At 40.6% G+C, this 17,861-nt stretch overlaps 1 protein-coding gene across 1 annotated transcript in view; it reads left to right on the forward strand.

Moving 5' to 3' along the window:
• Window positions 1-12,441, forward strand: part of kcnq1.2 (potassium voltage-gated channel, KQT-like subfamily, member 1.2) — an 877,535-nt gene extending 865,094 nt beyond the window's left edge. The window contains exon 19 of the mRNA XM_078568568.1: window positions 10,203-12,441. Within this exon, the coding sequence (XP_078424694.1) occupies window positions 10,203-10,358 (156 nt within the window). The 3' untranslated portion in view covers window positions 10,359-12,441. The remainder of the gene's footprint in view (window positions 1-10,202) is intronic.
• The last annotated feature ends 5,420 nt before the right edge of the window (window positions 12,442-17,861 follow it).

Below are 17,861 nucleotides of genomic sequence, written 5' to 3' on the forward strand. Positions count from 1 at the left end.
TTTCAGACAGCAGTGGGCAGGCGGGTAGGCGAAGGCGAGGCCACCCGCTAGATTTTACATGTTCCCATTCCCTCAAACCTGCCAATGGGGAAGCATAAAATCCAACCCTTCACTTTTCCCGATCTGGGATTTGAAAATTGCCTCTGGCTATCGCCAACCTGTTAACAAGCATTTCCAAGAGAACAACAAGCATTTAATTGGAGGTGGCTTTTGCCCTCACTTTGAAAATAGTAATGTGTTCCGAAGGCATCGAAATACTGATACACCATCCAGGAGCGCCAGGTGGGTATTTGAAAATCAAGCCCTAAGTTTTATCCATAACTCTGTCATCAATTTCCATTTTCTTTATGTTTGTTGTGCACACAAACTGAAGACTGCTTTTGAATGTACTCTACAGTTGATTATTTTGCAAACCATTTTGAAACTAAAGTCTTAAACAGGTCCTTTAAACAAAAATCTGCTAATATAAAAGAGCCTGTGAAGATTCTGCTAGTTGTGCAGTGTGATGGTCCTAGATGATGTGCAGCTGGAGCAGAACTGCTGATATGACAGTAGTGGCTTTAATTGATTTGATGCTTCTTAACTTATGGCTTACTCATATCTGGGTGGATAAGTTTGCACATTCAGCTAAAGCAATGCGATAAGTCTGCAGTATTTAAATCTTTGAAAATCATATTCATAGCAACTGGTACTATATAAACATGAGTTATTTTCCATGTCATGTATGGTTCTAGTATAATTGAGCTGTGCTACCTTACTTAAATCCATTTTTCCGTAAAACTATCTGGGTGGAAGGTATTGTTTGTGAGGGCAAAGGGTTAAATTAATTTAATTGGTTATTTGCCAAACATATGAAGAATAATGGCACATTTCTTTGAGATTTCTCTACCCATTCAACAGCCATTTTGCATACCCTCAATATATTTCCTTAGCCACATGGGAAAGACCACAGAAATAAAGGACTGTCCACCTGTCTGGAGACCAGCATCTGGCCTAGTTGTGACAATGCATCCATCTGATCCTTGGTAGACTGGTGTTGATGCAATGTTGGTGGGATTACCATGCAAATTATTGAATGAACACACAAGAAACAGCTTTTATTCATTCACAGTTCAAAAAATTTGTAAACAGTCTGAAATTTGACTCCCACAACCCCTCATCATATCTAAGTACTTAACCCTAGAAACTGTCTTGATTTATAGTAGTCCTACACATCTCCTGGTGGAAATCTCAATGTCAGAGCCTTAGAATGAAAAACTTTAAATATCCAGCTTTTGGTGGGCACATTTCAGTTTACATCATCTATTAATCTCAATTGAATGCTATCCTTTCAATCTACATTTCACATCTAACCCCCAAATACGGGTGGGTTTGGGTGGGCTGCGATGCTAACATTTTAAAAATTTCAAACTGGAACCCAGCCCACCTCAAACACACCCACTTTCCATTGTAAGAGAAGAGGACTAAAGGGTGGATGACAAACGCACTCCCAGGAGGCCGGACACAAATTTAAATAATTTTATGAGGATGCATACCTCAAATTTTACCTCTCTTCCAGGCTGCCCAGGTTTCCCAAACCTAGAGAAATCTGGTAGCTAAAGAGGGACAAGGACTGCTGCATGGGAAAGGTAAGTGGTTTTCCTGCTCTGCTTATGAGAAAGAAGGAGCAATGCTTCCCTTCACCTCCTCTCGGCCCCCGCCAAGCTAACCTGCTTCCCCCCACCCCATGATCTTTCAATCTCTAACTCTGCCCTTGATTTCAATCCAATCCCACATGACCATGCCGACCCGCCAAACCACACTGAGTGCTACACCACTGAGCGAAACACTAGTGAACATTCAAGTGAACCTTCTCAAACTGTTTCAGATAGAGTGGATTCCCTGCAGATTAAAAGTATTAAACTCTTCCCACTGAAACAGTTTTTGATTGTATTTGTTTATTTTGTCAACAGGCACTGAGGCCTCTGCCAATGCCACTCTGTAATTGGTCACAGAAGGGTAATGAAAGGGGCTCTTGAGTATTTTGTATTCTGATATCCTTTCCCCACTCCCTCCCCAACCATCCTGTTGCTTCAAAAAGTGTCTTTTTTTCCCATTTGGCTACTTAACTAAGGCAAGGTTGAAATCAGAAACTTTCCTTGGGTTTTCATGTCCTAGCACACTGAGACACCATTAATCTAGGGCAAAATCCAGGTTGACACAATCTGTTAATCGGGAGGAGGTGATGGTGTAGTGGTATTGTTGCTAGTCTAGTAATCTAGGATAATGCTCTGGGGACTGGGGTTTGAATCCCATCACAGAAGATGGTGCAAATTGAATTCAATAAAAATCTGGAATTAATAGTCCAATTATCATAAAACCCATCTGCCTTAGGGAAGGAAATGTGCTGCCCTTACCTGGTCTGGCCCACAGCAATGTGGTTGACTCTTAAATGCCTTCTGAAATGGCCTAGCAAGCCACTCAGTTGTATCAAATGCTGCAAAGCCTCAAAAAAAGAATGAAACCGGATGGACCACCTGGCGTTCACCAAGGTGCCGGAAACTCAACCCTGCAAAACCCTACTTACTAACATCCGGGGGCTAGTTTGGGACAGCTGTCTCACAGACTGGTCAAGCATTAGCCTGACATAGTCATTGTCATAGAATCATAATCTTACAGATAATGACCATCACCATCCCTGGATATGTCCTGTCCCACTGGCAGGACACACCCAGACACCCAGCAGAGGTGGTGCACTGTGGTATACTGAGAGTCCTCAACATCGACTCCGGACCCCATGAAGTCTCATGGCATCAGCCCAAACATGGGCAAGGAAACCTCCTGCTGATTACACATACCTCCCTCAGCTGATGAATCAGTGCTCCTCCATGTTGAACACCACTTGGAGGAAGGACTGAGGGTGGCAGTGCACAGAATGTACTCTAGGTGAAGGACTCCAATGTCCATCATCAAGAATGGCTCAGTAGCACCACTACTGACTGAGTGGGCCAAGTCCTAAAGGACATAGCTGCTAGACTGGGTCTGTGGCAGGTGGTGTGGGAACAAACAAGAGGGAAAAACATACTTGACCTCATCCTCACCAACCTGCCTGCCACACATGCAGCTGTCCATGACAGTATTGGTAGGTGTGACCACCACACAGTCGTTGTGGAGATGAAGTCCTGCCTTCACATTGAGGATACCCTCCATCATGTTATGTGGCACTACCACCGTGCTAAATGGGATAGATTTCGAACAGATCTAGCAACTCAAGACTGGGCCTCCATGAGGCGCTGTGGGCCATCAGCAGCAGCAGGAATGTACTCGAACACAATCTGTAACCTCATGGCCCGGCATATACCCCACTCTACCATTACCACCAAGCCAGAGGATCAACCCTGGTTCAATGAAGAGTGCAGGAGGGCATGCCAGGAGCAGCACCAGGCTTACCTAAAAATGAGGACTACTTGTGTGCCAAACAGCATAAGCAGCAAGTGATAGACAGAGCTAAGTGATCCCACAACTAATGGATCAAATCTAAGCTCTGCAGTCCTGCCACATCCATTCGTGAATGGTGGTGGACAATTAAACAGCTCAGTGGAAGAGGAGTCTCCACAAATATCCCCATCCTCAATGATGGAGGAGCCCAGCACGTCAGTGCAAAAGATAAGGCTGAAGCATTTGCTACAATCTTCAGCCAGAGGTGCCCAGTGGATGATCCATCTCGGCCTCCTCCGGAGGTCCCCAGCATCAGAGATGCCAGTCTCCAGCCAATTTGATTCACTCCACGTGATATCAAGCAATGTCTGAAGGCACTGGATACTGCAAAAGTCCTGACAATATTCCAGCAATAGTACTGAAGACTTGTGCTCCTGGACTTGCCGTGTCCCTAGCCAAGCTGTTTCAATACAGCTACAACACTGGCATCTACCCGGTTATGTGGAAAATTGCCCAACTATGTCCTGTACACAAAAAGCAGGACAAATCCAACCCACCCAATTACTGCCCCATCGGTCTACTCTCGATCATCAGTAAAGTAATGGAAGGGGTCATCAACAGTGCTATCAAGTGTCACTTGCTTATGGGGGAGGTGATGGCATAGTGATATGGTCGCTGGACTAGTAATCCAGAGACCTAGCTAATCCCTAGGGATCCAGGTTCAAATCCTACCACAGCAGATGGTGGAATTTGAATTCAATAAAAATCTGGAATTAAAAGTCTATTGAGGACCATGAAACCATCTGCCATTCTTACCTGGTCTGACTCCAATGTGGTTGACTCTTAAATGCCCTGTGAACATAGGCAATTAGGGATGGGCAATAAATGCTGGCCTATCCAGTGACGCCCACATCCCATGAATGAATTTTTAAAAATATTACAGGACCGTAAAATTCTGCCCTTTGTTTCTGGCCTGCACCAGGGTGATATGGACATGCCAGTGATCATAAAACTACAAAGCAAACCTCTGTGGTGGATGTATTACTGAGGCACCAATGACTGCGGAGTTACCAGCAAAAACCTCCTCATTAAATGAGTCTCAGCACCTCAGTTATGTTGTAAAAGTTCTTCCAATGTTGGGCCTATTGTCAGCACTATTGCTGTGAGCTAAATTCAGCAGAAGTTTTGGAAGTCAGGAGGATGCAATGAAGACCAATTACCAGGACTGCATTAATAGTACACTGCTCCAAACAACTGTGAGAGTAGCCACAGAGTATGGTCCCTACAATTTTCCCTATAATCATGTGAAGAAATGCAAGTGTGTGACCTGTGACCAGAGCTCAATATTCGGGGAAAGTCAATCCATATTTTACTGTGTTGTTTCAAGATAGGGCCATTCTGATGCTTGAATAAAATTAACACAGTTTAGTTTGGTTTGATAGCAGAATTTGTCCAAAGATTAATTTCCCAAAATGAACAGAAGCGCTGGCAGGGCAAAAAACCCTGCCTTCTGACAAATAGCCAACATTTAAGCTGAGTGTAATAATTATAGTTTTGGGAAATGTAGGACTGTAGCTTTAAGAATAATCCTGTGTTGTAAAATCACATGATCTGTGTAAACCAATTTGTTAACAGCGCGGGGATCCTCTACAGGGGAGTTCTTCTTTAGTTCTGGAGTTTGATGCACTCGTGTAGTTGCTGCTGCTGTCTTGTAAAGTTAAATGTTTCCACTAAGAAAAGTTGTCTGAAGATCAACTTTATAACAAACTGGCGACAAGGATAAATCAGATTCAGTGCTGTACCTCGCCCAGCGATTGTGAGTATCTAATTTTGTTAAAAATAAAGGTGATATACTCATCTCAAATGCCACAGTTTGACAGAATAGATCCTTTGAGCCAGCCACAGACAGATTGGTCTCAATAGAAGGTCTTGCATTCTTCTTTCAAGCAAACCCTCAGGTTTACGCATCTAAAAAATTACGAAGAGAAATAGGAAGAATTTAACACCTCTCTGAACAAACTGGAGAACCAGTTGACAGAGAAGATGCTGCAATGTTCAAGTTTCCAAGCGGAAGCCAACAGATATAAGAAGGATAAAAGCAAAAAACTGCGGATGCTAGAAATCCAAAACAAAAACAAAACCAGAAACAAAAGTACCTGGAAAAACTCAGCAGGTCTGGCAGCATCTGCGGAGAGGAGCACAGTTAACGTTTCAAGTCCGAATGACCCTTCAACAGAACTAAGTCAAAATAGAAGAGAGGTGAAATATAAGCTGGTTTAAGGGGGGTTGGGACAAGTAGAGCTGGATAGAGGGCCAGTGATAGGTGGAGATAACCAAAAGATGTCACAGACAAAAGGAGAAAGAGGTGTTGAAGGTGGTGATATTATCAAAGGAATGTGCTAATTAAGGGTTGAAAGCAGGACAAGCAAGGTACAGATAGCCCTAGTGGGGGTGGGGTGGGGTGAAGGAATCAAAAAAGTCTAAAAGGTAGAGATAAAACAATGGATGGAAATACATTTAAAAATAATGGAAGTGGTGGGAAAAGAAAAATCTATATAAATTATTGGAAAAAAAAGGGGGGGAGATCGGAAAGGGGGTGGGGATGGAAGAGAGAGTTCATGATCTAAAATTGTTGAACTCAATATTCAGTCCGGAAGGCTGTAAAGTCGAAAGATGAGGTTCTGTTCCTCCAGTTTGCATTGAGCTTCACTGGAACAATGCAGCAAGCCAATGACGGACATGTGGGCATAAGAGCAGGGTGGAGTGTTGAAATGGCAAGCGACAGGGAGGTCTGGGTAATGGTTGCGGACAGACCGAAGGTGTTATGCAAAGCGGTCACCCAGTCTGCGTTTGGTCTCTCCAATGTAGAGGAAACCACATTGGGAGCAACGAATGCAGTAGACTAAATTGAGGGAAGTGCAAGTGAAATGCTGCTTCACTTGAAGGGAGTGTTTGGGCCCTTGGACGGTGAGGAGAGGGGAAGTGAAGGGGCAGGTGTTGCACCTTCTGCAGTTGCATGGGATTTTTTTTTTCCCAATAATTTATATGGATTTTTCTTTTCCCACCTACTTCCATTATTTTTAAATGTATTTCCATCCATTGTTTTATCTCTACCTTTTAGCCTTTTTTGATTACTTCACCCCACCCCACCCCCACTAGGGCTATCTGTACCTTGCTTGTCCTGCTTTCTACCCTTAATTAGCACATTCCTTAGATAATATCACCACCTTCAACACCTCTTTCTCCTTTTGTCTGTGACATCTTTTGGTTATCTCCACCTATCACTGGCCCTCTATCCAGCTCTACTTGTCCCAACCCCACTTAAACCAGCTTATATTTCACCTCTCTTCTATTTTTACTTAATTCTGTTGAAGGGTCATTCGGACTTGAAATGTTAACTGTGCTCCTCTCCGCAGATGCTGCCAGACCTGCTGAGATATAAGAAAGCGACAGAAGAGCTGAAGAATCAGTTAAATGAAGCTAAAGAGGTTTTAAAAGCAAAAGTCTTAGAACTTTCCAAGATGTGAGTAGATAATGAAGTCATAGGTAGCTCAACTACTGAACTAAAACAAGTTAAGATTGCATCTGAGAGAAGTCTGGCCAACAGTGAAGTCAAAAAGAAGGCTGAGACTAAATTCTGTCATAAAAAGAAGAAGACACGTAGAAAGTGGATGCAGAATTACTGATGGGGTGTGTTTTCAGACAAGACTAAGCCTAATACTTCCCAATTTGGAGGGGAAGGTGGAGAAAAGTCAAGGAAACCAAAAAGCGACTCATGATTTGCATAGTTCTGAGTGACAATTTACTGATGGAGAAGCAGTATATGTAAAGAATTTCGGTGGAGGACCGAAGTGGTTACCTGGTAAAGCAAGTTCAGTGACCGGACCACTGTTATACTACGTGGAAGTGAAGGGCTGGATCACCCGTAAGTATGTGGATCATTTAAGATAAAGAGAGATACCCCAACAAACCATTACTGAACTAGTTGTTCCTGTTGAAGTTGCTCAACCAAGGACAGACATGCCCGATGTCTCTGTCAGAGTCGAAGACACTGAACTGCAAGTGCCTTATGAGGTACCCGATGTTAATGCAGTTCCAGAGAATGTGGTTCATGCAAAAGAATCTGAAGTTGCAGAGCTGCGACGTTCCACACGGATCAGGGAACCACCTGAAAGACTGAACTTGTAATTTCATGACCTGAGTAAATATTGTAATGTCATGAGATAAATATCCTTGTAAATACAAAATGTACAGAAAAGTTAAAGGGGGAGGAATGTAGTAATTATAGTTTTGGGAAACGTAGGACTGTAGCTTTAAGAATAATCCTGCGTTGTAAGATCACATGATCTGTGTAAGCCAAAGTGTTAACAGCACGGGGATCCTCTACAGAGTAGTTCTTCTTTAGTTATGGGGCAGAATTTTACGACAGCAGGATTTTACGTTCCCGCTGCCATCAATGGGATTTATAACGACCCGCCGCATTTTACGGCCCCGTCCCCGCCGAAACGGGGCCGTAAAATTCTGCCCACGGATTTTTTTTCACCCGTGTAGTTGCTGCTGCTATCTTGTAACCAAAGTTAAATGTTTCCACTAAGAAAAGTTGTCTGAAGATCAACTCTATAACACTGAGCTTGGAAATTTATTACCCTTACTTTAGTTTGCATTTCTTTTTGCTTGCTCTCTGTTTTACGTTATATACAATGACAGAACTGGATTAAGCCTGACTAGGTTGACCTTCGCTGCAGTAAGTGGGAGACCAGCTGGTTCCATCAGCTGTATAATCATGACCAGTACAGCAATTTAAATGGAGAAACCTTTCTCACCGCTCCCCTTTAACAGTCTCTTAACAGGAAATATGAGATGCATAATCTGAGTTCCTGGATAAACAAAGAATGTTTTAAAAAAAGTAGAAACTGCCTTTCTGTGACACGAATGGAAAATACAAATAGCTGGTTTGCAATTAGTTGTGGATTTTGGAATTTTACAATGCTGTACACTATACTGACCAATAACCTACATTCAGCATATATCATTTACATATCTCCTCTCAAGGCATCACACATTCCATGTGTCACAACTATCCATTATCACCAATTACTAACTCACTTATGTTAGATGTTTTATCAATGCATTTGTTAATTAAGGGAACAATCAATGAGCAAGACGGAGTCATGTTAAGGTAGAGAAAATATTGTGGAAAGAAGAGAGTTCACAACTAATTCTAACTGTTTGGGTTGGATGGGAAGAAGAAGCATGTGTATGAGAAGAGGAGTGACTTTAATTATAAATATTCTGTTCCAAACTTGGGTTAAACAGAACGTCTCTAGAAAGGGTTTAATGACAAATCCTGACAACTGAGAAAAAAAAGTATAGGTCATGTCACATTTTACATATATTGCACAAACTCAGGTATTTAATTGAAGTCTTCATCACCACGCTACACAGAGATTGTGCCATTTGTCTCATTGTTTTTCTGATAGGCATTGTCAGCTGGTAAAGTGAGACACTTCATTAGGTTTCAAACCAAAAGTATGGTTGGTGCCAGAGTGATAGCACTGCATCATCATTCATCTCTATCCCTACAATTCTTTTCAACTGTAATTCAAAAATAAGAGGAAATGGGTGGGAACTACACAGCTAAAAATTATTTTACAATAAATACAGCATCTTTTGCCATCATTCAGAGAGATGGGCTTTTAGCTGAGTTTTTTCAGTGGTCTCTTTTGGACCATTCAGTTAACCTGTAGACCTGTAAAACTGCCCAATTCAGCAATAATTTGCTGTTAACAGACAAGTGAATAATTAGCCTATTTGTAATTACTGTAGCTACCGAGGAAATTCCCAGTGATGTATTCTTACTTTAGGCTAATCATTGTCTTGTAGAAATTTATTGCTACTTCTTTAGTCTTATAATTGCTACCCCTATTTATAAAATGGAAATTGCCAATGGTTTTATCTTTACTAATCATTGTCTTGTAGAAATTTATTGCTACTTCTTTAGTCTTATAATTGCTACCCCTATTTATAAAATGGAAATTGCCAATGGTTTTATCTTTACTAATAATCATTCAAACAACTGCACACAACATAATGATGAGTTCATTATTAAGTTAAGTCCCATTTTTCCATAAGCATGTCAAAGCTACAACTGAGCACAAACTACCACTGAGAGTGGGAATACATTTATGTAGTGTTTGTTGTAAGTTTAAAAGTTCATTCTTGTCAGGGATTGTGATAAAGGGCCTTCTTGAAACCAAAAGAGAACACTCATCAATATGCAGATTATCCCATCTCTGGGAAGTTTTGACAATATTTTTATTAAACTTTCCTGAGTTTATTTCATGGATTTTTTTAAAATTATCTTTTCATAGCATCCCATGCAAACATTCTAACTGAATGAAAATTATGGTTTCCTATAAAATACTGGATAATATTTAAAAACAATCCAGTTAATCATTATTGATAGACAAAGCCATCAGCTCAGTCAGAAAATTACAACCAAATAAAATTATTTATTTTTACCTGGAGTGTACTGCATTAATCTTTGGTTTTATGTACAATACCTACATTGTTAAGAAATTTGAATAAACTGACCCACTTCTTGGCAGTCTATAAATTGTGAACCAAATCCCCATATTGTAATATGTTAAACATCATGAAATATAAGAAGAATAAGGGATAGTTGAAGGTTTGCAAATAGAGCAGGAAAAAAATCCAGTTGCCTCACAAGTGTGGTGATTAAAAAGACAAAGGTGAGGCTGATGGACTTCTGTTTTTGTTGACAGATCACACAGATAGACCAAAAACTAGATGACATCTTGAGCATGCTTAAAGACCAGCTTCCCATACAGCAGCTGCAACATTCTTCAGGGTCTACATCGCCAACAATCAAACACCTTGTCTCCACTTCAGAGATACCTGCAGTGAACTCGAAAGTATGAGGCCACATATGCAGCATTTTTAATGTGTAAGCATCTGAACTGGCCAATGCATCAGAGTGGAAACTGTAAGATTATGTCGGGCATTGTTCTCTTTAGATAATAGACTTGTGATGTACCTCTTTTGAAAAATGTATGTCTTCTCTTTAAACTTGGTCTTTTTTGTAAAACTGTCTTCATTTATCTATACCATAGCTAATGTTCATCTTGTACTCTAAATCTATTACTATAGTAATTTAAAGACTTTTAAAGTTCTGAACACAAAGCTGACAAGAACCAAAGGAATGCTCAGATCCTCCGCATTGTTCAACAGGAACAGTGCTCTGTGATGGTTACTATACACAAGGCATTTACTTTACTGCTTTTTTGTCCTTGTTCAATCCACAGAAGTGGACAGGCAGAAAGTAAAATAGCAGAGGGAACAAAAGAGATAGAATGATAAAGACAAATACTTCAAAAAAAGACAATTGCTAATTTTGAATTCAAGAGCTTAGAATTATGAGGGCTTTGCTGTAGTATAAAGTAGGCAAAATAAAATAATGAATATAATGTAAGTATAAATAAAAGCATGAACTTGAAATAATTACATTTATATAATGATATTTTTGGCAGATAAGATCATTTCATCTTTGCTTGGTTTTATGAATGAGAAATTTTGTTACCTTGAAATGAGTAATGTCTTACGTTTGCATAATTCACCAAGGAAGAATAAATTCAGAATTCATTGTTAAAATTCGCAGTGTCACCAGAATTGCATCCTCCTATTGTGGGGAAGAAAGATCATTACTTAGCTGTGCTACTTTCAGGAATAGAGAATATGTCATGACCAGAGACAAGTTTGTTATAAAGAGATTACAAGAAGAATGCTTATAGTAATGCCATTCCAATGTAACATTATTATTACACAGCTGATGGTAAAGGCTGATTTGTTCAAATCCCAGAGGGAACCTTGAAACAACTGTCATAACCCATTTTTGCAATTTGTATGTTTCAAGATGCAGGCTTTGAATTCAGTAGTAATAAGACCACCGAATCTCAAGAGGTTTTTTTATAAAATTAAATTAAACATTTATTAATTCAATGATTGTAAGCACATACATATGTCTACAAAATTACTACCATAATAACTACAAAAATCCCTAATTAGTCTGACTTTCAGGCCCCCAGTAAGGCAGCAGTAAAACACATAGATTTAAACAGACACCTGGCAAAGCATACCCTGGACAGCCCCATTCAAAATGAGTTTCTTTCAGCTCTGGGTCCTTGCAGACAGACTTGAGGCTTACAGACTGGAGGCTTTAGATCTTAGAATCCTTCCTCCTTGTACAAACAGCCTTCTCTTCCTTTATACATATTTTCCTCTTTGAATGCAAATTCTCATTGTCACTAGGTTTTTTTTTACTTTAAATTTTCTAACAATAAAACCCTTTCAGAATACCCACTTTACTAAGTGGGTAAGCTTTAGTAAGCTTTAAAAAAAGTAAACACATTGGCCACGTCGCGGGCGGGACCCACCATGGGCGAGGCGGCACCCCAGCTAGAAGTCCATTGACTTGCGGCAGGACCGGAAGATCGCAGAGGCAGGCAGGTATGGAAAATCCTGCGCATTGTTTCTGAGCTTCATCTGGTTAGGTGTAATATTTCACCCGCTCTTTTGAATGGTCTATTTAAAAATGCAAATTGCTCCCTTTACACCTCACCTTCTATTTACCTCTGTTTATCTAATTACCATTTCAAACCTACTTCTCTTCTATACATCAAACCCTCTAGACCAGCTAGTTTTAATCCAATTAAGAAATACACACATACACACACATAGACACAGACACCACTAAACTCTATTTTAAAATAATTTCCAATAACATTATAGACATTATTATATCTTCTTGACAGCATGTTAATTTTGTATATTGCATACAATTACGATGTTATACTAATCTAATGAAGACAGCTTACAAATTTGAAAGACAGTAGAAAAATGTTGGAAATGTTAATATTTGTCTAATAATGGGCTCCTGGATAGTCACAATCAAAGTGAATGGCAAATAAAAATGAAAATAAACACATTAGTAATGCTTACATTAAAGGATGTGTATTTTATCTAATTTAGCAATATTGTTTTCAAAGTGATGAAACAGCAGTTCGTTTTGCACCCATAGCTCCTGAATCAGTATTATTGTAACAAGTTATCCAGCTACTTTAGATGGAAATCAATTGATGATTGGCAGAATTGGTCCTCTTGGCGCTTCAAATAGAATTTTATGGCCACAAAATTCAATAAGGCACATAACAGGTGTGGGACTTGCAATGCGTAAGTAACCTATACCCATTGCTTCACACATAGGCAGCAGGGAAACTTTGTGCTGCTTGCTCATTTACATGATTAGTTTGCAGCCAGCACTAAATTGACTAAGTGGCTGCATACCTGAGCAGGGGCTGTAGAATCACAAGCGTATAACATGAATTCAAGTTTGCCTGCACTACTTAAAGCCAGCCTGCACCTCTTAAAATGGAGGTGCATTTTGGCTGAAGAAAGTGCTGAAAGTGGCTGGGCAAGAATGGCTGACCTTCAAGAGTGACCATGCAGAAAAAGGAAGAGAATAGATTCCAAGTTCTCCAACACAATACCGAGGCCTTGCAGGAATTGAACTGGAGGAGAGAGGTTCTCTATCCATACAGGAGCAGAAGACCCTCCAGATAGATACTGCAGAGGCAGTGGGAACAAATAGCTAACACATTGCACCACACGCACTGACACAGTTCACCCTCTCTTGTAGAACAAGGTAATGCACAACCACAGGCAACAGGAGCTAACCAGCAGGGACAAGTTAGGTGCATGTCCAAACCCTGATGGAGGAGACCGTGCTGGCCATCATTGAAGTGACCATGACTCAGGCTGTGTCCAGCAGCAGGGCTGAAAGCATTGAAGAGGAAGGTATATTCGTACATCCCATTTCCCCCCATCTCACAATTTCTACTGCAATAAGTTGCAGATAGACTAAGATTGTACCTCTTGCCCCTCCCCGCCACCCCCCACAGCCCTCACTGTAACCCTAATCTTGTGCCTTTTTCTTTTCAGATATCCAACGCCTCCCACCTGACCAGGCAGTGGTGGAAGAAAAATAGGTGAAAGAGCAGGAAGACAGTGATGAACATGAAATGCCATCACTCACTTTCACACCCACAACCAGTACCTCAGATACTGACTCTGCAAGCAATATTTAATGCCCTCCCCATGGCGAGTTGGCGGTGGGGAGCATTTAATCAGGCGGGAGGGTGGCAGGTGCGAATGCTGCTGCCTTCCCATTTCTGCCCTGATTAAGTCCGCAATTGGAAGTCTTGTGGATGGCCGTCCTAAATGGGAGAGAATCACCTAGAATTCCTGTTTTTGACCATTTTTAAAAGGCCCTTCTTGAAAGTATGAGGATAAGTTTAGCTGTGACTATCTCTCTGCCACCCTAACCCCACCAATCTAAAGCCCTGATTCCCATGGTCCCAGTTCACATTTGAGAATGGTTGCTTAGATGACTTCTGGGATCTCCAGGATCTGTGTTCCAAGATGATTTGGCACCTTCAAGAGAAAAAGTTTTACAAAGTCCAAACACTCTGCTATTCTGAGACACTGAAATGGATATTCAGCTTGCAACTTGGGTTTAAAACTGACAGCTCAGCCATCCATTATAGAAACTGCCGATTTTCATTTTGGAATTGTTTTGTGTCCACACTCCCAGATGATCTAAATTTTATTTCTAATACCTGTTCCACAACACACCAGTTAGGGTTACATGCATGGGAAAAGTATATGTTTCTGTGTATGTAGGTACTGCCACCAAAAATCACTGACATGTTACAAATTGTGACAATTAAATTCAAGTTAAAAACCGAAAGTGCTGGAAATACTCAACAGGTCAGACAGCATCAGACAGAAACAAGATTAATGTTGCAGGTCAGTGACCTTTCGTCAAAGCTGGAAAAGCCCCCTCCATCATGGTTGACAGGGCCCTTGACCATGCCTGTTCTATTTCCTGCACTTCTGTTCTCACCCCTTTCTCCTTCCTTCCAGAACCATAATAGGGTTTCCCTAGTCCCCATCCTCCACCCCATCAGCTTTCATATTCAATGGATCATCCTCTATCAACCACAGCATGATTCCACCACCAAACCTTCCCCTTTTCTCCCTTTTGTACTTGCTTAAAAACTGTTACACCTCTAACCTTTTCCAGTTCTAGCTAAAGATCATTCACCTGAAACGTTACCTGTTTCCCCCTCCGCAGGTGTTGCCTGACCTGCTAAGTATTTCTGTTTTAAACAGTCTCTGCTTTAATTTCAGGTTTCCAGCATCCATAGTAGTTTGCTTTTGTTTTATTTTACAATTAAATTGGAATTGAAATCATTTTGCTATTAAATTAGTACAGGTGATATTATATGGTTCATGCCTTTACTGTTCACATACTAAAACAAAAATTTGTTTCACTGGCAGAGCTCAATAGTTATCAAGTGTGAATTAATAACTGATGATCTGCATGAATTAGTGAGAAATTAAATGCTAATCTAATCAAGCATTCTTAGCTCATTCTCTGTCATGTCCTTTGCTACTTCCCATAGTAAAGCCGTTCAGCAACAATGACAATATCAACTATTACCTTCTTCAGAAAAGAAAGACTTGCATTTATACAGGGCTTTCACAACCACTGCACATCTCGAAGAGTTTTACAGCCAATGAAGTACTTTTGAAGTGCTGTCAGTGTTGTAATGTAGGAAATGCAGTAACCAATTTGCACACAGCAAATCCCCAAGAACAGCATTGTGATAATGACCAGATAATCTATTTTAATGATGTTGATTGAGGCATAAATATTGGCCAAGACATTGTGGATAACACCCCCCGTTCTTCTACGAGATAGTACCACATGGAATCTTTTACATCCACCTGAGAAGGCAGATGGGGTCTCGGTTTAGCATCTCATACTAAAGACAGCAGCTTCGGCAGTGCAGCGCTGTCTTGAGTGTATTGGGGTGTCAGCTTTAATTTTTGTGCTCAATACAAATAATTTTAAAGCACATCTATAGTCATGAATGAGTTAATGTGAAACATGACTTTAATTCATTAGGAGAGAGGAAGCTTGACTGGTAGGTAATAGCCTCTCAGCCTGATCATCACATGATATTATGTTGCACTTAATACAATGGTCTTGTTTACACATGCACCTTTACAGCAGAGAGCCATCAGAAATTACTTTAATGTGGGGAGCATATATATATATTAAGTGAACTTCAAAAGTCCTTTTGATCTTTGGGCACTCTGTTATGAGCTAATAATAGGGCTACAGGTGCTATATCAAAGTGCAGAGAATCGGTTGAGTGCAAATCATTTCAAAAAGAACAAAGATTACAAAATACAAGGAATACATAGATATAGATGCATGCCAAACATTAGCTACCTTCTGTAAGAAAATCTAAAGGAAATCTATTTTATGTATATGCTTGTGTGTGAACATAGTAAATGCTATTGTGATAAAATAGAAAAAAAAGTTACAATGGCTTAAGAGACTTAATAAACAATAAAAAAAATTTGGTTGACCCAGCATTCAACATGGTGAAAAAATGTATTGTAAAAATTGGAAATTTTTCCATTTTCGAGCACATAAACAAAAGCAACACTCCCCAAACTGGAGACCCAAGATTTGCCCAAAATTGTGCCTCAGATCTCATTATAATAATTTGATAACACCCATTGTAAGGGTTGCAACTTGCTAGCATTAACCTTAAGGTAAGAGGAATGGAAGGAAACTGGGAAGGGGCTGAAATCTGGCATGCAGCAGTCTTCTGGGAGCAGTGGAGCCAGGAGGAGCACTTCTGCTGCTGATGACTCCACAGGAACATTCTTTTCAAAAAACTTAGGGCTGAATTTTACGTCCTGCAGGCAGGTGTGCACCCGACCCAATCAGGCGTAAAATCGCGCGAGAAGACGTCAGGCAAGCGTCCTGACTCGTGCAATATTTCACTTGGCAGGCACGCGCAAAAGTCGGAAGCACGCTCGCTGACAATTAAGAGCGCAATTAAGCACACTAAGAGCGCAATTGTTTCTGATTTTACGTGGCCCGTCCAACCTAGTGGTTGGCGGACGGGCAAATTGACCAGGCAGCCGTTGCATTTTTCATCAAACCTCATCCAAGGGTGGGATGAAATTTGCATTATGAAATAAAATTAAAATAAATATCTGTGTACAGCATTTTTATCAGCTTTATTTTCAGGTGATTGATTATGATGCATGAACATTTTTTTGCAGCTTTTTAAACCTTTATTTTAGCATTTTCAGGTCTGCAGCTTGCTGAAGCAGCTGTCTGCCTTCAGAAAGCTTTCTCAGGGCAGCACTCACCCACGCCCGCAGAAACATCGTCACCCGCCCTCTTCCTGCCCCCACTCCAGCAGCACTGAGCTTTTCATTGGCCGTTAATTGGACTGCCAGCATAAAATCGTAGTCAGGGGCTGATCGCAGTCGGGGACCCATTTCCCAATCACCCCCTGGCCCTCCGATCACATCCACCCACCAAAGGTAAAATTCAGGCCTTACATTTTTAGTTGCACTGACTGCTTAGGCTGCTACGACTGCTTAAGAATTATGAGGGGAGCTATTTATTTCAGGGATCCTGAAAATACATTAGATCCCTTATTTGCATTTATAAAGGACCTAACACCTGTTTCAGACTGATGCCACAGGTGCCTGGGCAGCTGCCTATGCCAACAGGCAGCTGCCCAAGCGCTGATAAGACACAGGATCTTGCTCCCTGAAACTGGCCCTCAACCATAAAACTGGCCCTCAACCATAAAACAGGCACAATCAGATCCAATTTCTGCCCCTAAAGTCCAGTTATTTCTATGTCATCTTAAAGCCACAAGGTTATTACTGTTGGTCCTTAAATGTAGCACTTACATTCAACCTCTAACCCTAAAAAGTGTTCCTACCAGCAGATGACACTGTCAGAACTGTGATAATCAATGAGGTCATTTGGGTCAAAGGTCACGAAAGAAAGCTGAGTTAAAACAAGAGACAACTTAAAGTGAAATCTGTTACATATTCATTTCCAACTACTTTTCCTTTGGTGGTATTTACATTAGATGTATCATAGGTGGAAACTTATTTTACATCTAAAATGTTTATATATATGTTAATATATACAAACAGGTGGTCACAGCCAATCAAGTGATAAACCCAGCAGCTGAATGTATAAAGCATTAATGTGTTCCTTAACTTTACAAATTCCATAAACAGCTGAGACGTCTGACCTTGTTTAGGAATTCAATGAATTCTGCATCAATTCTATTTAAAAATACTGCTGGGCAGCCTTTTTGGACAGGACGTACAGGGCCTACCTCATGAGCAGATGGTTAACAGATTCAAATTCCTGTTGATTGAGTCCTATGGTTGGTGGGAGTAGCTCTTTTCAAGTTCTGAACCTAGCTGCTAAATGGAGGGGAAAATAGCGGGCCTGTGATTTTCAGATA

Source organism: Cetorhinus maximus, chromosome 22, assembly GCF_964194155.1.
Source record: "Cetorhinus maximus chromosome 22, sCetMax3.hap1.1, whole genome shotgun sequence".
Classification (NCBI taxonomy): Eukaryota; Metazoa; Chordata; class Chondrichthyes; order Lamniformes; family Cetorhinidae; genus Cetorhinus; species Cetorhinus maximus.